Source organism: Microcaecilia unicolor, chromosome 3 (assembly GCF_901765095.1).
Source record: "Microcaecilia unicolor chromosome 3, aMicUni1.1, whole genome shotgun sequence".
Taxonomy (NCBI): domain Eukaryota; kingdom Metazoa; phylum Chordata; class Amphibia; order Gymnophiona; family Siphonopidae; genus Microcaecilia; species Microcaecilia unicolor.
Genome location: NC_044033.1, coordinates 303665485 through 303688363, shown reverse-complemented (window position 1 = coordinate 303688363; position 22879 = coordinate 303665485). Strand labels below are relative to the sequence as shown.

The 22879-nt window shown below is 42.3% G+C and overlaps 1 protein-coding gene across 3 annotated transcripts in view; it reads right to left on the bottom strand.

The window, feature by feature from the left end:
• Positions 1-22879, bottom strand: part of DIP2B (disco interacting protein 2 homolog B) — a 596277-nt gene that overhangs the window by 18164 nt on the left and 555234 nt on the right. For 2 of the 3 annotated variants that reach the window (XM_030198260.1, XM_030198261.1), the window contains 3 exons: positions 9407-9577; positions 5446-5507; positions 3386-3443 (listed from right to left, as the gene is read on the bottom strand). In XM_030198260.1, the coding sequence (XP_030054120.1) occupies positions 3386-3443; positions 5446-5507; positions 9407-9577 (291 nt within the window). The remainder of the gene's footprint in view (positions 1-3385; positions 3444-5445; positions 5508-9406; positions 9578-22879) is intronic. The other variant, XM_030198262.1, reaches the window with a different exon arrangement.

The window sequence follows — 22879 nt, the reverse complement described above, 5'->3', positions numbered from 1 at the left end:
AATAAATAAATAAAATATCCAATTGATTTTAGGAAGTGACAGAGATGTTCTAAAGATAACGGCCATTAACCAGGCAAAGTACTACCTGCTAGGCTTCAACATTAAGGTACCAATACTCTCTCTACAGCTAGCAGATTGATAACCAACACATTTACTGGGGATGTGCATTCCTTAGTGTACATTCAGTTTGTTAATGCACCTTATAAAAATCTAGTGCAAGGTAAATGTAACTTGAAACTAATCAACTTAATGTGCACTACAAATTCCCTGTTAAAACAACAGTGTGAAACTAACCAAACACACACCTGAAAATCTGAAAAAAAAATCCATGATCAAACAAAATCTAGCCAAATTTTTCCTGCCTGTGCACATCCCTGGTATTAAATTATAAAGTCTGACAATACAGAAAACTACAGTAGAGGGCAATACTTAGATTTGTACAATCATTTTATTGAAAAGGTCTATTAAAGAGTGGCTGCTTAACGTTTACTAGCAGAGAAGGCAGTTATGGCAGGCAACAGCAGCAAACAGGTTTAAGAAGTATCAACCTGCTAGGCCTAGCCCAAAATGTTCTGAGTTATAAGAATGCCTTTCTGATGTTTTTATCTTTACATTCTGCTACACTGGTATTTACTTTTTGTTTGCTTTAACGCTTGATAAATTTTGTTTACCTATTCTTCACCAACTGCTTTTGAATTCAACTTTGCACTTATATGTAGGCATTTTGTTCTGACCAATATTCTTGCTAGTGATGGCACACATGATTATCTACTAATTAAATGCTTTTTCATATTAATGACTGATCCCTTTTGGTGTTCTCAAAATATCAGCTTCATTTAGCTTGCCTGAATATTAATGGGGGTTATACTAACTTTTTCCCTTAAACGGGGTACTAGACAAAGCTGCCCTTTGTCCCCCCTGATTTTTTACTATGGTGATAGAACCTTTAGCACACAGAGATCAGGAGAGTGGGGATATATGAGGCAGGGCTGCAAAATTGGGGGGGGGGGGGGGGGGGGGGGGGCAAGATTCCCCAGGCCCAGCCTCCAAGGAGGGCCTGGTGCTAGTGATGTCAGATTCTCGATTCAAATTGATTTGCTAATTTATTTTTGGCAAATTTGATTTGAATCGTTTCCTTTTTGTAAAAACTGAGGCCGGCCTCCTGCGTACCTTTCAAAATAGCAGTTCTTCGCTGGCAGCGAGCACATGCAGCCAGCGACTGACACACACTGCTTGTGCCAGCTGCACAGTCTTCCCTGTGATGCAATTTCCTGTTTACGCATACAAGGGTCAAGAGGAGAAGCAGCGTGATCAACTGAACTCTTCCAATGATACCAGGGAGACAGATGTCATATACACTTTATTTCAATGTTTATATACAAAGACTATGTGCTTATGTTCAAAGCACTTTGACTTACAAAGTTCCATAGGTTGCTATGAAAATTTGTAAGTCTAAGTGCTTTGAAAATACGCCTCTTTATAGTCATTATAATAAACATATATACATGATTAATGTAGTTTACATTAAAAAGGTTACATGAGTGGTATTTAATAAGGCGATATGATCAGTATATAAAACCTAAAAAAATATATAGTTCTTCTAAAAGAGAACCTGTATATATAATAGAGCCCAAATGTAGAAAATGATGTTTCATAAGAATGCTAAAAATGGATGAAGTCTATAAATGTCAATTTATATCAGAGAAGGATAAGCACACACACACACTGTTCTATGAGGTGACTAATTTCACATGTAACTAATGGTGTGGATATGGAGAAATATATAAGATGTACAAAGAAAGGAAAGGCAACCTTGTAATGTAAACTATGTTAATCATGTATATATGTTTATCATAATGACTATATAGTCTCTTTACATGAAGATTTTTTACATTTATACATAACACTTTGTTCCCCAAAGTTACTATATTCATACTTTCTATTCTTATTCACATTAATAATGTATTTATATCTTATTCCTTCTCTTATGTTATGTGCCTATATGATCATGTGTATCGCTTTCACTTTGTAGAATCCTGTGGCAGGCACTTTAGCTGAAACACAGTGCTGTGTCGAGTCATCATTTTTAACACCATTCAATTTATGGAATAAAGTGTATATGACATATTCCATCTCCTTGATATCACTGGAAGAGTTCTGCTGATCATACTACTTCTCCTCTTTACCTGTTTCGCTCATAGTGGATTTTATTCCTCCATCTCAGTGGTTGACCTCTATGCATAGGTGGGAACACGCCAGAGGGAAGGCTGTAGGGCTGGTGGGAGCAGTGTGTATCCGTTGCTGGGTGCTCGTATTTGCTGCAGGCAAAGTCCTGCTGTTTTAAAAAGTATGTGGGGATCTTGATTTTTTTTTAAATGAGGGGGGGTGGCAGCGGTAAAGCCAGTGGGAAGAAATGTACAGGAATCTTCTTAAGGTTTCAATAACGAATGATTTGATGAAACATGGATATAAGATCCTATTTCAAATGGTATTTAACTTCTGAGCATATCCAAACCATATGTGGGTCTGGGTTAGGGATGTGCTGGAGTGGGTGTGATCAGAGAGGCACTTTTCCTCACATTTGGTAGAACTGTCCTAAAGTACAGTCCTACTAGGCAAGTATGGCACAGCTACTAAATATGTTGCATGCTTCGATACGTTTGGATAAGGACATCATTTTACTCTATGCCACCCCCCCTCCCGGGATTAGAAGTGGAGGAGTGGCCTAGTGGTTAGGGTGGTGGACTCTGGTCCTGGGGAACTGAGTTCAATTCCCACTTCAGGCACAGGCAGCTCCTTGTGACTCTAGGCAAGTCACTTAACCCTCCATTGCCCCAGGTACAAATAAGTACCTGTATATGTAAGCCGCATTGAGCCTGCCATGAGTGGGAAAGCGCGGGGTACAAAATGTAACAAAAAAAGAAGAGTGCGCGGAGAAACTGGTGGTTCTGACAGCCATGACGGCTCAAGTGAGTTTAGCCTCCTATTGAAAACAGGTTTAGGTACCCTCCAGGGACAAACTTTTTCAGAAAACAGATCACATTTACTTGATGACAAAATTGACTGCACTTCGCAAGGGACTCTATGGCCAATTTCTTGCAAGTCTGGAAGCCACATTGCCAATGGAGGGTCTTCCACACTAAACTGGATGGGAGGAATCCACAAGTTTGTAGATTCGCTTTGTTCTTGGGTTACTGTTTATCCCTTTGTTTTTGAAAATTTTGGGCAAGGTTGGGGGTTATAGAGAGATCTGATTTGGAATACTGTATTTGTGGAAAATGTTTGTTTTGTTATTGCTGTAATTTATAACTTTAATTCTAAAAAACAGAAAATAAAAAAAGAGCCAGTTTATGTGTCACAGATATAGTATTGATTCTGGAATTACCTTCCCAGACTCAGAAAGTAGCAGACTCTGGGGGGCTCCTCTTTCTACCAAGCGTACCCTGCAACCAAAAAATATACCAACTCCTTTAGACACACACAGGAATGACTTACAAAAACTATTTTCTCACATCAGTTTAATAAAATAATGAACACCCTCCCCCCCCCCCCCCAAACTGGTGCAGAGGAGATACTCTTGTGGTACGGAGCTGCCACACTGTAGTGCCATTCATCCATCCTTCACTAAGTTCAAAGAGCTTCAGCTCTCTCTGTCTACTCCCTGCCAATCCATACACTTGAACCCAGGCTTCCAAGCACCTCTGCACACAGTGTTATGGCTGAGCAAGGGCCCCAATGCTCTTCCATCACCTAAACATGTATTCTTCTAATCTAATACGGAACTTGTTTACCGCACAAATCCCAACTGGAGGTTCCAGGCAGTTTACAACATAACAAGCCCAAATATTATATATGGAGAACTACATTAATTAAAATATATCAACAAATACATAACAAAATTATAAATGTTGCATTAGAATATAATTTTCAGTACATAAAAATTCTAAGAGCTTGTCAAATAAGGTGGTTTTCAATTTCCTTGAAACTGTAAATAATTTGACTCAGTTCTCATACACTTAGGAAAATCATTCCCTATAGAAATAGCATAAAAAAGAGAACAGCGTCAAATTAACACTTATAATGTAGCCCTTTGATAGTAGAATATCTTAATAAAAATTAAACAAATGATGAATGACACAAAAGCTGAATTAGTAAGTCCAGAGAATCTAAGTAATATATGAAAAACATGCAAGCAATTTTGAAAGTGACATGAGCTTTTATAGGAAGCCAATGAAGCCTATTAAGATGCTCAGAAATAGTCATATTTCTTAATCTGGAAAATCAGTTGGAACTTCCTTAAGAGTAATGTTTTTAAACCCACATAAAGCAAATTACAATAATCCAAATGGGATAAAACCAACATTTGGACCAAGAGGGCAAAGTGATGCTCGTTAAAGTATAATCTTGTTAGACGTAACAGTCTTAATTGAAAAATAGCTTTCTTCTATAAGCAAGCATTGTGGGAGAGGCCCAGAATAATACCAAGGACCTTTGAATTACCATTGACTTGTAATGCTTTATCCTGAGGTAATATAATTTTAGAAGGAACTGAAATGTTCTTGTGGTTTTGATGCCCTATGTAAGGATATGACGGAGGGATCAGGAGTCAATGAGAGCCACAAATTCCATCCTTTCTTAAAGGGTGCCCATGGTGCATTTGCTTTCAGACTCTGGAGATGCTCCCAGGAACATCAGTGCTGACTAGTAACTCATTTGTAAAGACATAAAAGCTGAAGATCCTTCAAGATGTTATCACATTATAGAAAGATCTAGTCCCAAACATTTCATGGCTACAAAGCTTAGCTGTTATTTTTCCAAAGCCAACCAGGAGTGAGACAGCTAGCTAGTAAAGAAATGTACGAGAGTTAAAGATTCCAGATGTGAAAGGTATCTAAAACAGAATTCTGAAGCCTAATAAGCAAGGTCTACATCCCACTACCAGCACACCCAATGATATTAAGCAAGCTGCTTAACTCTTGACTTAATTAGTTCTTGAGCAAAATGATGAATTCTCACTTTCTAACAGAGTTTCTGATATACCATGCAACAGTTAAACTTTCAAGTAAGTAGCTTGATGAAGAACAGCAGCTCTATAATGTACAAACTAAGACAATTTGATCCGACCGTGGAACAAAAGGTTAATATCCCAACTGCTCTGCAGTTAGATTCTGGGTTGTTAGACTGAAAAATAATTCTTCCATTATAAGCTGTTGTAAGTCATGTATCAAACTCTTTAAAAAGATAAAAGTTCTTTATAGTTTCTAGTTTAAGCTTTCCCTCAGTATGTAAACACTGACCATACTTATTTATGACAAGTCAACAAACAAAAACAGAGTGCTGCTTCTTATCAGCTTCATTGTAGATAGCTACAAGTTGCATTACAGATCCCAGGACTTGTCTTCCACACAACTTTGAAGTCTAAAAGACCAGTTATATACCACATACCTGTCATGCCTTAGTGATTTCAGATCAACATACACAGTGGTAGGATCAGGGCCGGAGGTTCCCTGCAGAGAAAAAGAACAAATCTTGATATGCTCTCCTTTCCAATATGAGGTGCAGGCACAGAAAACAAAATCACTGTGAGCCCTTTCAGTAATGCCATGTTAAAAGTTCTGTGAAAATAACTTCATAACTATTTGTTAAAATTAACGCTTAATTTACACACATGTAAACCCATTAATGTGTCATGAGATGAAGTCCCACTGTGGTCAGTAAGCCACAAAAAATGTACATGTATGAACCCAGACACCAATGTGCAAACCACTTGTAAGTATGTGGACTGAAAGATGGCAGATTCCTCCTGTTTCTCTGGGCTTCTTATACAACCATAAGCAGCCTCCTTGGGCAATAACACCATGTGCCTTCATTCAATACCACCTGTTTTTACCCTCATTTTACAACCCACTACCTAGCCAGTAATTGCTGTGGCAACCCTTAGCCAGAGCCCACAGATCACTGGTTTCCTTTAGAACCCAGGAAGTGTCTAAAGAGTACGGTCAATAAGTGTCACCAGTGAACAATGACAGATTCCCTCCCCTAGAATTCAGTGTGCTGTCTGCAGTATCCCAATCCCACCTGGTGTGAGAAACAAGCATCCTATTTAAACAAGCAGTACCACACTGACAGCACTAAAAGTGGTAAAAAGTTACCCTATTTTAATTTTGGCTTGGAAGTCTATAATACTTTGTTGTAATGGTTCCTGTAATTTTATTATAGCACAAGTATGGAAATCATTGCCACAAAACATGTAAACAGTCTTTTTACAGATTCATACTAGCTTATTTTTATCCTTTTTCCTTAAGTTGCGATAAGCATTAAAAGGCACATTTTACATACAGCTTTTGAGATTGGAACAGAGACATTGAGGTTAAGATGTGTTCATTTCTGGCAGAACTTTACAAAAACGCCGCCAATCGTTAAGCCTTTTTTTGTGCATTTAACGTTTTTTTTTTAAACAAACAATTTTATTAAAAAATTATAACACAGAAACAAAATGGACAGATTCACAATCAATCAGCAAGTATTTTCTCCCAATCTTCCCCATCCCTCTCCCCCCAGTTTCCCAAGACCAATTCCCATGTTTATCAGCTTTCACATGAAGGCCTTGGTTCTTATGACCTTCCAGGTCCATGCAAACAATATTCTGTTGTCCCCCCTCCCGAACCATATATTCAACACCTTGGTGAGGCATCTCAGTAATACATAGCCAACTCTACTCATCATAAAGTATTCAAGATTAGACTTCGCCCTTTTTTATATTTAAGGGAACCTTAGACATCCCTCTCCTCCCAGGTAAATAACAAATGGAGTTAATTCTTCCATTTCAATATGCTGGTGGATCATTCGACGGCCAAGATTGCAGGATACATTTCATAGCCACAAGACACATCTGATAAAATAAAAGTGTTCTGCCTGCAACTTTAACTTGAACCCCCCCCCCCCCCCCGAAGGTTCCCCTGAACTAATGTGATTAGATAACATTAGTTCAGGGGAACCTACAACCCTGCAACTCAAGATGGTTGACACATAGCGGTCAATCACAGTCCAAAATCTTTGTATCACTGAACAACTCCAAAAAGGAGCGATATAGATTGTTTTCAGCTCTCTGGTATTTGATACACATGGGGGAAGTATTCCACTCATTTTAATCATGGAGCCTTTTATAAAATAAATAAAAGGATACAGGGAAGCACATGTGTATTTACTGGCATGCACAATGGGAGCAGCCATTTTTACAAATCTATACATGGAAAAAATGAAGACTACAAACTTAGCAGCTTCCACATGTAAGCAGCACCACTTCCACTTTACAAACCTATAAGCGTCACCAGTGAAACAGTAAAGCCACAATATTTATTTTTGTTATTTTAGAGGTGGAAATGAATAGAGGATTAAGAAGAATTATTCTTTTAATCCCTTGTGTAAAAACCCCTGGCCAAAACAGGCACTTTTCAAAGATCTACAAGTACCTCCAAGCTGGTGCCAAACCTGATAAGGAATTTTTCCCATATATGTTTATTTCCCATTATAAAATGAAAAATAGAACTCGAACACTTAATCATTAAAGGAAGGGTAGGTACAGGGTTTTAATAGAATAGGGGGAAAGAAGAAGAGAATAGGAAAATTGTTGTAGACAGTTTCTTACATTAGGGTAATATATTACTGACATTGTGTATATGTGTTCTCTTTGCTACCATTCATAAAAGTTGTTGACAAGTATAATAGAGGGATGGGGGGGAAGATAAAATGTCAAAAGATTGATGATGGAATGCAGTAATCTGATCTTATTGAACACTTTTTCACATTTGGATTTCTGTACACTTTGATTGTTGAATGTGTTTCTCAGAAATTTCATCAATAAAAAATGTTGAACTAAAAAATGAAAAATAGACATGAATATTTTTTGGCCCACTCAAACCATCCCTCCACCACATCCCTTTGAAACCTATGCATATTGTTGATCTCTGTGTGTAAACAGCAGCTTTCTGAAATGTATGCAATCTACTGTACACATTTATTAGGATTTATTTACCGCCTTTTTGAAGGAATTCACTCAAGGTGGTGTACAGTAAGAATAGGTCAAACATGAGCAGAGTTTAAAAAGGGGTTAGACGGTTTCCTAAAGGACAAGTCCATAAACCACTACTAAATGGACTTGGGAACATTCACAATTCCAGGAATAGCATGTATAGAATGTTTGTGCGTTTGGGAAGCTCGCCAGGTGCCCTTGGCCTGGATTGGCCGCTGTCGTGGACAGGATGCTGGGCTCGATGGACCCTTGGTCTTTTCCCAGTGTGGCATTACTTATGTACTTAACAGGCAATTACAGCAGTAAAAATATTCAAATAACAATATAAAATATGGTATGGTATGGTATACTACTTACAATGTCAACACAATACGCAATTAATAGAGCATTATAATTAATAGTGAAGGGTAAAGCAAAGATGTAACATATAGATAGGTAAGACAATAAGTAGGAAGAGTTAGAAAGTAAGGTGACTGATTTAAAGTTGCACATGAGTACAGAGAGATGGTTAAATATTATCTCAGCTAGGGTAGGAGTAGATAAACATGTACTATTTATATATAGAAACACAGAAAAATGAAGGTTGGTCTATTCAGTCTGCCCATCCATACCATATACTATCCCTCTCACTCCCTTAGAGATCCTATGCATTTGTCCCAAGCTTTCTTGAATTCAGATACAGTTTTCATCTCCACCACCTCGATTGGTAAGCTGTTCCACAATTCACCACCCTTGTTGTTAAGAAGTATTTCATGAGGTTATTTCTAAGTCTATCCCCTTTTCACCTTCATCCTATGTCCCCCTCAGCCAGAGCTTCCTTTCAATTGACAAAAACTCACCTCCTGTGCATTTGTGTCTCTATCTTACATCCTCTCTCCCGCCTTTCTTTTAAAAGAGATTCTTACAAAATAAATGCCTTAACATCATAAAGTAGAAAATGACTGCTCTCTGTAAAAGTCTGAACACAGCACTGTGGGAAAAGGAAGCATAACAGCTGTTTTACTTCAAAAAGAGTCAAAACAAGGGAGTAGATGATCAACAGGACTCTTCCACATCACAGATTTTATTTTACCCTTTTCCCTTTGATTTATTTATTGTTTTATCTCATGTGTTTGTACTTATTGTTTGCATTTTGATATGTTTTAGACTCCTGATGCAGGCACTGTGCCGAAACACGGTGTCACGTCGAGTCCTGTTTAAGCATTGAATAATGACTTTACTTTTAAACACACCTCTTTTGGTGTTTGGAAGAGTTCTGTTAATCATGCTACTCCCTTGTTTTGACTCTGTCTCATTTGTAGCAGATCTGGTTTCTCCACCTTGGTGGTTTTCTTCTCTTTTTTTTTACTTCAAAAAAGAACAGAAACTTCTCACCTGTAAACAGATAGCAATATTGGCCCTTGATCCAAAGGTAGTACTGACAGCACGGGATGACAGCCCCAGGTCTTTAAAAAGCTTGGAGAAGGATTGACTGAGTGAAATTCTTGGACGCTCCTCTGCTACCACCACACAGGTCCGCACATAAGACAAATTAATGCCCTTTGCCTTAAAAAAAACAAAAACAAAACAAAACTTGAAAAAAGAAAACATTTTACAAACAAAGCAGCAGTACTAACAAACATTCGCTTATGTACTACAAGTCATTACATTGGCTCTCCTTCCACAGAGTTCAACCTTCTTACTAGTACTACTTATCATTTCTATAGCACTACTAGACGTACGCAGCACTGTACACTGGACAAAAAGAGAGTCTAATTAGGACAGACAAACAGGACAAATAAGAGATAAGGGAATTACTAAGGTGGGAATGATAAAATCTGGGTACTGAACAAGTGAGTATGGGTTAGGAGTTAAAAGAAGAATCAAAAAGGTGGGCTTTTAGCCTAGATTTGAAGACGGCCAAGATGGAGCTTGACATACTGGCACAGGAAGTCTATTCCAGGCATATGGTGCAGCAAGATAAAAGGAACTGAGTCTGGAGTAGAGGCCTGCACGGGAATGGGGTTTGCGGGATTCCCGCGGGGATGGAAGCAGTGCCTGAGGCGTTCTCGTGAAGCGTATGCTGCACTTGCACCAGCCTCTCACCTACTGAGTACCAAGCTCTTTGAGTGCTGTCTTCTCCTCCTCCTTGCTTTAACAGCACAGATGTGGAAAGTCTCCATTAAGGAGATGGTAGAGATACAAATGGAGATGAAATTCAAAAAGGCATGGGGTGAATACAGAGGATCTCTAATTAGAAAATGGAAGTTATAAAAAACCTAAACTTAAATGGCTGTATGTGTGTGGATGTGTCACGTGACACTTAGATGGTGACTCTGGCTGTGATGAACTAGGGCCAATACCGGGAGACCTGTACGGTCTGTGTCTTATATATGGCAATCTGGTTTAGGATGGGCTGGAAAGGGTTTAGACAGCAACTTTAGTGGCTGGAAAATGAGGAAAGTGCTGGACAGACTTTTATAACCTGTGTCCCGCAAATGAGTGAATAGGCTGGAGTGGGCTTTGAGGGCAACTCCAGCAGTTGGAACATAAGGATAAGGCCAAGCGGACTTCTAAGGTCTATGTCCCAGAAATGCCACAGAAAGACCATAATCAAGTATATATCACATCACATTCATTGTTGATTTAATCATGAATTGGTAATGATTGTGACTATTGGGCAGACTGGATGGACCGATCCGGTTTTTATCTGCTATCATTTACTATGTTACTATTAATCCTCTCTGCTCCCAGGTTGATGCGCAGACCTCAGCTCTGACATAGGCACGAGCATCAGATGTCACCTGCCCTACTGGCGTGTGCATGTGGTGATCTCTTAGCACACAGTGCTAGTGAATCAGAGAACTCTTACATGTGCGCACCAGAGTGTTCCAACTTCCGTTCCTTCCTTGCCTGCAGTGCTGCAGCTCAAACCCAGAGACTGAGAGAGCCAAAAGGAATTGTTTAAATGTACCATTAAATTCTTGCGGGGACGGGTGAGGATGGGTTGGATTCCAGTGGAGACGAGCGGGGACGGATTGGATTTCTGTCCCCGTGCAACTATCTAGTCTGGAGCTAGCGGTGGAGGTGAACGGTGCAGATAAGAGAGATTTATCTAGTGAACGGAGTTTCCGGGAAGGAGTGTAGGGAGAGAGAAGAGTGGCCAATGAAGTGACTTGAGGAGGGGGCTAATATGAGCAAAGTGACACTGGTGGAATATAAGTCGTGCAGCAGAAATCTGAACAGATTGAAGTGGAGAGAGATGGCTTAGTGGGAGACCTGTGAGAAGCAAGTTGGAATAGTCTAAGCGAGAGGTGATAAGAGTGTGGATAAGGGTTCTGGTAGTGTGCTCATAAAGGAAAGGATGAATTTTGGTGATATTATAGAGAAAGGAATGACAGGTTTTAGAAGTCTGTTGAATATGTGCAGAGAAGGAGAGAGAGGAGTCGAAGATGATCCCAAGGTTATGAGATGATGAGACAGGCAGGATGAGAGTGTTATCCACAGAGACAGAGAATTAGGGATGAGGAGAGGTTAGTTTAAGGGGAAAGATAAGAAACTCAGTCTTGGACACGTTTAGTTTCAGATGGCAGTGAGACATCCAGCAGTGTCAGACAGGCAGGCTGATACTGTGACCTGGATTCCTACACCTTTGCGCTACAGCTCCTTTTTACGTCTCCTCTTGCCTCCCTCTACCCTTCCTTGTGACTTATAGTCACAAGCACGGTGTTCTTCCCTTCCTCAGTTGCTTGTCCCTTTCTCTGCCCTTTCTGCTTTGCTGCATCATATATGTGGAATAGCCTTTTTGAACCGATATACGCCATGTTTCACTATGGCTACATTCAAATCCTGCCTAAAGAAATACCTTTTGAAAATCTGCTTTTAAATTCTAATTAACAGCAGCATTTTAAGTAGCATTATTAGTGTGTGCTACTGTGCACCAACAGCATCGGTGTGCGTTATTTTACTGCATGTTATTTTTATTCCGCCAGGGTCGTTATGCTCATATTAGTCCTCTCCTCAAGTCACTTCACTGGCTTCCTGTTTCCGCATTCAGTTCAAACTCCTCTTATTGACCTATAAGTGCATTCACTCTGCAGCTCCTCAGTACCTCTCCACTCTCATCTCTCCCTACATTCCTCCTTGGGAACTCCGTTCACTGGGTAAATCTCTCTTATCTGCACCCTTCTCCTCCACCGCTAACTCCAGACTCCGTTCCTTTTATCTTGCTGCACCATATGCCTGGAATAGACTTCCTGAGCCGGTACGTCGAGCTTCATCTCTGGCCGTCTTCAAATCTAAGCTAAAAGCCCACCTTTTTGATGCTGCTTTTTATTTATTTATTTATTTATTAAGTTTTACATATTTACAAGCATAATATCTTGCATCAGGAAAAATCGGATAAACAGAAAAAGAATATTTTTAAAGGAAAAAAAAAAATAATTATTGAAGCATTATTTCTTCCAGTCCGATTTAAGTCCACTATGGGGAGTTCAAAAAATTATACAAACATTGTTGAAGTGAAAGTTAAGGAAATATTACAGTACAACTTGTAGGCCAGACGAATTCTGGACACTTAAACATTTATATCAAACATTAATGACAGGTGGGATCACCACTCCACCTGTCTTCCTAGATGTTATAAACACCTCCAATTGGGATGGATCAAAAAAAGTAAATTTCTCATTACGGTACGAAATTTGACACTTGCAGGGAAATTTAAGGAAAAAAGTAGCTCCCAGGTTAATCACTTCTTGCTTTTTTTGTAAGAATTTTCTCCGGCGCAGCTGTGTTTCCCTTGATACGTCCGGGAATATATTAATTTTTAGCCCCTTAAACATTTTAATTCAATTTTTATAGAAAAGCCTCAGTATCCATTGTTTATCTGGTAGTAGGGCTACAGTTGCCACCAATGTGGCTGGTAGCACTAATTCTGTATCTGAGCTTTCCAAAAGAGCAGAGACATCTAAGGGTTGACTCTCTTGCTGCTGTAATTTCAAAGAAGGAATATAGAACATTTGTATAAAAGGAGGCATATTTTGTTCATTTATCTGAAGAACTTGCTTTAAATACAAATTTAACATTTCTTTTGGTGCTATATTTGACATATATGGAAAATTTATAAAGCGCAAGTTATTGTTTCTGGAAAAATTTTCCATAATTTCTGCCTTCCTTCTCAAATTAGCCAAGTCTCTTAACATTACGTTTTGAGTTTCTTGAGTCTGTTTTAAATCCTTTGCTTGATTTTCCACCTGTGTCATTAATCCTTTTACCTTATCTTGAACTTCAGCAACATCTTGCTTAAGGGTTTGTATCTGTGGTATCATAGCTTTGCCCAAATCTACAATCAAATTCCAAAGGCAGTCCAGTGTAACCTCTGGGGGTTTACTTTGAAATAAATCAAGTGAGAAAGTTCGTACCTCCGCTTGTTGTAAGGAAAGGTCTACCCCAACAGGAGAGTTTCCACCTTCTGCAGTTATTCCGGACAGTGTAGTTACCGCTCCTTCCTGGTCTCCATTTGCCCTCGGTCTTCCTTCGTCCTTCTCCCCTTCCGGGTGTGGATTAGGAGACGCCGATAATGAAGGGGCAGGCCTAACTTGCCCTGGAGGTGGTGGAGGCGTTCGAGTGTCGGGGCTTAAAGAAACTTCCAGCTCTAGAGATCCTGGCGAGCCTTCAACCGCAGCAGGGATATTCAGCGAGCCGCTCACCGGCGTACTGGTGTCCTGGAGAGCCCGCTGTAAAAAAGTATCGATCGGGCCGCTTCGAGCAGGGGTACTCAGGTGTTGGTGGGCAACGGCAGCCACCTTCCCCCGTCGCTTCGGCATTTTAGAAGAAATTAGTGGCGCTTAATCAAAGAGCCAGTAAATATGTGAAGAAAATTACAGGAGCTCAAAAAATGCGTCTGACCTACACGGCGGCCATTTTGAACCTTGATGCTGCTTTTAACTCCTAACCCTTACTCACTTGTTCAGAACCCTTATTTTATCATCCTCACCTTAATATTCCCTTATCTCTTGTTTGTCCTGTTTGTCTGTCCTAATTAGATTGTAAGCTCTGTCGAGCAGGGACTGTCTCTTCATGTTCAAGTGTACAGCGCTGCGTACGTCTAGTAGCACTATAGAAATGATAAGTAGTAGTAGTAATGCCCCATTTTATGCAATAGGACCCACTTTCTGATAATGCATGTTAATGGTGTACACCAATGCAAATCAGGAACTCTAGCTATTAGTCTGCAGTGTCCATGCAGTTTTCCTTGCTGCTTTTTAGCTCATTTTAGAGGATAATCATCATCACAGAAGCTGTAACACTTTATCAAGTGCCCTTAAGTTGAGTTTGACTCCTGGCAACCATATCGATTGGCTTTCTCCAGTGGTCTATCTTCTGTTTGACTCTGAATGCTATTAAATGACATACCCATAGTCAATATGATTGCATCAATCTATCTTGCTGCTGGTTTCCATGACTCTTTTGCCTTCAACCCTGCCAAACATAATACTCTTCTCTAAGGAATCTGGTCATCATATAGTATGTCCAAAATAAAATAGTTTTCAATCTGATTATTTGGGCTTCAACTGAGAGTTCAGGCTTGATCTGGTCCAGGATCCAGCTGTTTTTTCTTTTAGCTGTCCATGGCATTCGCAAGATTTGCTGCCAACACTGCATCTCAAATGCATCAATACTTTTTCTGTCCTGTTTCTTAATGTTCCAGCTCTCCCATCCATAGAGTATTATAGAAAAAAACCCAAACAAACGTGGTAAGTCCAATTCAGATCTTTGCTTGAAGTGACACATCCTTGCTTTTATAAATTTTCCCTTGTGACAAGGCTACAGCCCAGATGTACAAAATGAAGCAGCAAAACCCTGAACTACATCTCCCCAGAATGCATTTCCAGTCCCAGCAGGGGGAGCCCAAGGGATAGGCAAGCTGGCCATATACCGTCTCTGACCACAAGAGGGAGGGAGAATGAAGAAGCCCAGTTCTCCTGGACCCGCAATCAGTATATCATGCCTCCCACCTGTAAGAGGGAAGGGTGGGGTGAGAAGCAGGAGGTGGATTGGATGGATTGGGTGGAAGAGGAGGTTAAGGAGGCTGAGCAAGGGGAAGAAAGCAGAATGGAATGGGAGCTTGAGAGTCCTGAGGAGCACAACCCCTGAAGGTTTGTAAATCTACATTGTTTTGGAATTTATTTTGATTTAAACCCTGCTTAAATAGAAAAGCCTGTTTTCTTTTGTGAGACCTGTTTGCTTTGGGGAAACCCTGAATGTTGGAAAGTTTGCTGGGAGAATTACAAACCTGTTTTGAAACCTGATTATTTTGAGAAACTCTGTTGAATTTGAAAGGCTTGTTTATGAAGGAGGACTGCCTGGTGGGAAGAGGGGAAATCCTGCTTGGGGGCAAGTACTGTTTGTTTGCTATTGACTTTGACCAAAAAGGAGGGATTTCAAAAGGACTACTGCATCCCCCTCAGGGATTGGGGCAGAGTCTTTGTGTTTAGTGGGCTGATGTACTAAGCAAGGCAGAACCGCCCTGCCTGAGAAGCCCTAACCCAGGGCTCTGGAGTGAAGTTTGGTTATTAACCTGACAAATAAAGGAATGTTTTGAAGTATCCCCTGGTGGCAGTTTTGTGAAGATCTGGCTATTCGCAGGAGGCGGCTTCCTCCCCCCGTACTGGAGCAGCGGGCCTGTTTACACCCTAAGCCCTTCACTACAGCTCATAACATAATAGCAGCCATACTGGGTATGACCAATGGTCTATCTAGCCCGGTATCCTATTTTAAACAGTGGCCAATCCTGGTCACAAGTACCTGGCAGAAACCCAAATAGTAGCAACATTCCATGCTATCAGTGGCTTCCCCAAGTACCTGGAGAAACCCAAATAGTAGCTCTGGGTAAGCCGTGGCTTCCCCATGTCTCTCTCGATAGCAGACTATGGACTTTTCCTCCAGGAACTTGTCCAACCCTTTTTTAAACCCTGATACTCTAACTGATGTTACCACATCCTCTGGCAATGAGTTCCAGAGCTTAACTATTCGTTGAGTGAAAAACTATTTCCCCCTATTTGTTTTAAAAGTATTTCCATGTAACTTCATTGAGTGTCCCTTAGTCGTAATACTTTTTGAAAGAGTAAAAAATAGATTCACTTTTACTCGTTCTGTATCACTCAGGATTTGGCAGACCTCAATCATATATCTCCCCTCAGCTATCTCTTTTCCAAGCTGAGGAGCCCGAAACTCTTTACCTTTTCCTCAAATGAAAGGCATTCAATCCCCCTTTATCATTTTGGTTGCTGCTCTTTGAATCTTTTCTAATTCTGCTGTATCTTTTTTTAGCTACAACAACCAGAACTGGCTCTGTCAAGTGCCAGTCACCATTGTATTTTTTGATTGCTGGAGCCCTTCTCACTGCTTCTATAGGAAGTAAAGTTTCAAGATGATTGGAAGTGCTAAACTCAGCACAAATTACCCCTCCCTACAAACAGTGAAAAGATTTGCTTAGTATCGGAAGTGCTCAATTTACTTATAGCTGGCATTTACAGCAGATTCTAGAAGCTCCTTCTGCTTAGTTGCATTAGTTATTATGAATAACCAGAGGCACAGAGGACCTCCACCCAGGAGCAAGGCAATATAGATTCACTACATGGATCTGAGTTAGTCCCATAGCAACCCCTTACAGTTAAGGTAAGGACTTTGGACCCCTGTGTGGAAGTAGCCAGCATGGAAGCTACGAGGGAGGCGACACTAACTGTTCTGAGAGATAATGATATAATTCCCTAATAGCTGGGTAGGAGTGATAAGTGCCCAGTAAAAAATAACCCTCATTTGCATATGATCTGCACAGGCGGATAGACTGGGGATCGGGGAAAATTAGAAACACACCCTAACCTCAAGAGAGGGACTGAGATAGGATCTTATGGTCAGTCAGGTGGCGGAATTGGAGTTCATTCTCTCCCTTGCCTGGAGAGAATAGAGGACTAATCATAGGTAGATTACTTGCTGACGGATTCCAGAGGACTACTCGATGGTGGATTACTTGATGGCAGGATCCAGAGGACTACTCGTTGGTGCATTACTTGATGGCAGGATCCAGAGGACTACTCAGGGATGGACCTTTTCTGAGATCCTCACCTTGTTTGAGATCCACCTTCTTGTTTTGAGTTTTGGGCCCAGGAGTGGTGGACCTACCTTTACGCTGGATTACCGGGGTGCAGAGATCTGGATACTCAGTTCATGCCTTTGTGTGGATGGTGCAGAGATCTGGATACTTGGTCCATGCCTTTGCACGGACGGTGCAGAGATCTGGATATTTGGTCCATGCCTTTGCGTGGACAGTGTAGAGATCTAGATACATGGTCCATGCCTTCATGTGGGTACTCGGGACAGTGCAGAGATCTGGATACTCAGTCCAAAACTTCGGGTGGATGGTGCAGAGATTTGGATACTCAGTCTATGCCAATTATTCAACATGCAATCTCTAAAAGGAACCATGAATGATCTTATTCTTATCGGGTAACTTAATTTTGGAATTCTTTGCCATTGAATTTAAGATCTGAAACTTCCTACGAGTTATTTCGCAAGAACCTTAAAACTTTCTTATTTATTGAATATTTGGTTACAAGTTCAGTTTAATAGATTTTGTGCACTTTGTAGCTACATTGTGTAACCTGTATAAATTTAGTTTCATAGGTTTATTGTATTTTAGATCAGTGTTTCCAAAGTTGATCTCGGCGTATCCCCTTACCAGTCAGTTTTTCAGGATACCTGCAATGAATATGCATGAAACTGATTTGTATACACTGCCCCATTGTATGCAAATCTCTTGAATGCATAGTCTATGTGGATATCCTGAAAACCTGACTGGCAATGGGGTACGCCAGGACCGACTTGGGAAACACTATTTTAGATGTATGGTGTAATTGTATTTTGTATCTCTCTATTGTATACTGTAGATGACACCTTCTTTTGTACACCATCTTTGGACCTATGGAGGAATTAACAGTTAATAATTTCCATATAAGAATTCCAATTGCTTATCTGTAACAGATATTTCTATAAACAGTGCACCAGTCACACAAGTGGGTCATGAGACCATTCAGCACCAGAAAGACAGCATAGGGCTGGAATATATAGAAATAAGGGTGACTATCTTAAGGAAAAATTGCATGAAAGTGATCTCAGCTACAGCAAGAGCGGATAAGCAAGTCCTGCTACAGTATGTGGTTACTACAATGGGCTGATAACCAGGGGAACTGGGTTTAAATTCCCACTGCAGCTTCTTGGGACTCTAGGAAAAGCGAAGATACTTACCTGTAGCAGGTATTCTCCGAGGACAGCAGGCTGATTGTTCTCACTGATGGGTCGGCGTCTACGGCGGCCCGGAAACGGCAATTTTTCTCAGCAAAAATAGGCAAAGCTTTGCCAGAGCCTTCTGGAACGCTGCGCATGTGCGGCTGTCTTCCCGTGCACGAGTCCCCGCTCAGTCAGGTCAAAAGCAATTACAAAGAGAAGAAAAGAACTCCAAAGGGGAGGTGGGTGGGTTTGTGAGAACAATCAGCCTGCTGTCCTCAGAGAATACCTGCTACAGGTAAGTATCTTCGCTTTCTCCGAGGACAAGCAGGCTGCTTGTTCTCACTGATGGGGTATTCCTAGCACCCCAGGCTCACTCAAAACAACAAAGAAGATCAATTGGGCCTTGCACCGGCGAGGACATAACAAGGATTGACCTGCGAAGTAAAACATCTAACTGAGAGTGCAGCCTGGAACAGAACAAAATTGGGTCTAGGGGGGGTGGAGTTGGATTCTAAACCTCGAACAGATTCTGCAGCACTGACTGCCCAAACCAACTGTCGCGTCAGGAATCCTGCTGAAGGCAGTAATGGGATGTGAATGTGTGGACTGATGACCACGTCGCAGCCTTGCAAATCTCTTCTATAGTGGCTGACTTCAAGTGGGCCACCGACGCTGCCATGGCTCGAACACTATGAGCCGTGACATGACCCTCAAGAGTCAGCCCAGCTTGGGCATAAGTGAAGGAAATGTAATCTGCTAGCCAACTGGAAATGGTGCATTTCCAAACAGCGACTCCCCTTCTTTTGGGATCAAAAGAAACAAACATTTGGGCGGATTGTCTGAAAGGCTTGTCCGCTCCACATAAAAGCCCAATGCTCTCTTGCAGTCCAAGGTGTGCAACTGACGTTCAGCAGGGTGAGTATGAGGACAGGGAAAAATGTTGGCAAGACAATTGACTGATTCAGATGGAACTTCGACACCACCTTTGGTAAGAACTTAGGGTGTGTGCGGAGGACTACTCTGTTGTGATGAAACTTGAGATAAGGAGCATGCACTACCAAGGCTTGAAGCTCACTGACTCTACGAGCTGAAGTAACAGCCACCAAGAAAATGACCATCCAAGTCAAGTACTTCAGATGGCAGGAATCCAGTGGCTCAAAAGGAGGCTTCATCAGCTGGGTGAGAACGACGTTGAGATCCCATGACACTGGTGGAGGTTTGACAGGGGGCTTTGACAAAAGCAAACCTCTCATGAAGTGAACAACTAAAGGCTGTCCAGAGATAGGCTTACCCTCTACACGATAATGAAAAGCACTAATATGAACTCTTATGGAGCTGGTCTTGAGACCAGACTCTGGCAAGTGTAGAAGGTATTCAAGCAGGGTCTGTATAGGACAACAGCGAGGATCTAGGGCCTTGCTGTCACACCAGACGGCAAACCTCCTCCAAGAGTAACACCTCTTCGTGGAATCTTTCCTGGAAGCAAGCAAGACTCGGGAGACACCCTCAGAAAGACTCATGGAGGAGAAGTCTACGCTCTCAACATCCAGGCCGTGAGAGCCAGAGACTGGAGGTTGGGATGCAGAAGCGCCCCCTCATTCTGAGTAATAAGGGTTGGAAAACAATCCAATCTCCACGGGTCTTCGGAGGACAACTCCAGAAGAAGAGGGAACCAGATATGACGCAGCCAAAAGGGAGCAATCAGAATCATGGTGCCTCGGTCTTGCTTGAGTTTCAACAAAGTCTTCCCCACCAGAGGTATGGGAGGATAAGCATACAGCAGACCTTCCCCCCAGTCCAGGAGGAAGGCATCCGATGCCAGTCTGCTGGGGGCCTGAAGTCTGGAACAGAACTGAGGGACCTTGTGGTTGGCTCGAGATGCAAAGAGATCTACCAAGGAGGTGCCCCACACCTGGAAGATCTGGCGCACTACTCGGGAGTTGAGCGACCACTCGTGAGGTTGCATAATCCTGCTCAACTTGTCGGCCAGACTGTTGTTTACGCCTGCCAGATATGTGGCTTGGAGCACCATGCCGTGACGACGAGCCCAGAGCCACATGCTGACGGCTTCCTGACACAGGGGGCGAGATCCGGTGCCCCCCTGCTTGTTGATGTAATACATGGCAACCTGGTTGTCTGTCTGAATTTGGATAATTTGGTGGGACAGCCGATCTCTGAAAGCCTTCAGAGCGTTCCAGACCGCTCGTAACTCCAGGAGATTGATCTGCAGATCGCGTTCCTGGAGGGACCAGCTTCCCTGGGTGTGAAGCCCATCGACATGAGCCCCCCACCCCAGGAGAGACGCATCCGTAGTCAGCACCTTTTGTGGCTGAGGAATTTGGAAAGGACGTCCCAGAGTCAAACTGGACCAAATCATCCACCAATACAGGGATTTGAGAAAACTCGTGGACAGGTGGATCACGTCTTCTAGATCCCCAGCAGCCTGAAACCACTGGGAAGCTAGGGTCCACTGAGCAGATCGCATGTGAAGGCGGGCCATGGGAGTCACATGAACTGTGGAGGCCATGTGGCCCAACAATCTCAACATCTGCCGAGCTGTGATCTGCTGGGACGCTCGCACCCGCGAGACGAGGGACAACAAGAGGGATCCTGACTCACCGCTTGGGACACTTTGTGATGCGCTGGTGACAGTAGGGATGAATGACAACTCCCACAGAGACAGTTAAGTGGTGTTCTCACTGTGGGACTAGGTGTTGGGGTGTTGCAGTGTGTTCAAGTCAGGAATCCCGCAACAAACAGTGGAAATGGTTGGCAACAGCAGGTCTTCAGATTTGGCACAGCATCCGAATATGCTTAGGTCTTCAGGCTCTCCAGCAGGGCCAGTGCACAGTTTGATGCAGAAGAGTGCAGGAACGGGCGCCATTTTGTCAGGGCTGATTGGCAGTGAGGAGCACAGCCACCATTTCATAGCCGCAGGGCCTGACAGATCATTCAGCTGCATCAGGATCTTTGTTTTCTTTGGCATTTATATTAGACCTATCAAATTTGCTGCATGGTTCTTCAGTTTCTCGCCCCGTTGCCCCTCTGATTACTAAAAGATCTCAGACCGCCAGGAGTGGGCAGATGAGGCTATCTCTGCTTCTCCTTTCTTATCTGATGTGGCCTTGGTCTGTTCACAGTAGCCATTGTTTGGGGGATGATCCGAAGGTACTGAGGTTGTTTCATAAAGAGGAGCTCAGTACTCGTATTTCTGTGACACCGGTGGTGCTTTCTGTTGACGAGAGTTCTGCTTTGGTATTAGAGTTCCATCTTTGTCAATCATGAGGGGATTTAGAGATCCTTTTAATGCCTCCCCTCTGACATTCAGGACCTGATTACTGCAGAATGGGTCTTACCATACACGTGACTAAGAGTGGGAAGAGCCATGACTCGCCTCTACCCATTAGGGTATTGCCCTAAAAGATCTACCGGATATGACGCTAGAAGGCTCGCTGAGACAAGCCTTCAAACTGGCTTCTTTGGTTTTTTAAGTGACAGTGTGCTGCACATTCATGACAAGAGTATGCCTGAAGTGGCAGCAGCAGTTGGGCACCATAATGTCTAGCTGGAAGTGGAGTTGGCATGCTTGGCGGATGCTATTTGACGTGTTATGCCCTGCAGTATGTCTTTAACTATCACGACACATCAGCAACTCTGGTTGCGGCACTGGGCAGCAGATGCAGTGTCAGTCACGTCTAGTTAAATTGCCATTTTGGGTCAAGTAGCTATTTGGAGAAGATCTCAGTAACTTGGTAAAAGAACTAGGGGAAACTGAGCCATAGTGGTTGACGAAGGATAAGATGAAAGCCTCTGGTCGTCCTTGTTCAGAGAGCTCTCGATTTCGAGACAGCAGATGGTAACAGCCTGGTTGTCGGCAATATGGTAAAGGCACGCTGACCTTCCTTTTGTGCGGATAGGAAATCCTTCTCTCAGCTAGAGCTCCCAGTGCCTCCAGAGCTTTCTAGTGATGCGAGGCTGGTCAGCTTTTCTCTTCCTTCGGTGGGAGGGCGCCTTAAGAAGTTTCGGGAGGAGTCATGTCAGACCAGTGGATTCTTGATATTCTTACAGAAGGTTACAAGTTCTCCTACCCAGTCGCTCCTCTCTTCTTGCAGTCTCCTTGTCGAAAGGGAGCCAAGGCGATCGTACGTCAGGCCACTGTGTTTTCCTTGTTGGCACTCCAGGCCTTTGTTCTAGTTCCCCAGGCCAAACAGGGACAAGGCAGATACATCTACTTAGTTGTCCCAAAGAAGGAAGGCACCTTTCTTCCGGTCTTAGAGGTGGTTTACACCTTTGAAATCTGAGTGTTTTACTTAGAGAGACTAAGAGCAGTGATAGTATCGGTTCAAGCTGGAGAATTTCTCACTGCCTTTGATCTCAAGGAGGCAGGCTTACATATAACCATATGACCACCGTATTGGAGATTTCTATGTTTTTGCGGTGCTGGGCTGACTCGTCTAGTTCAGAGCTTAGCCCTTTGGTCTCGCTATGGCTCCAAGAACGTTTACCAAGGTGGTTGTGGTGGTGGTGTTCTTCCTTTGGCACCAGGGAATCAGAGTTCACCTGTGCTCATTCCTGCGTTGT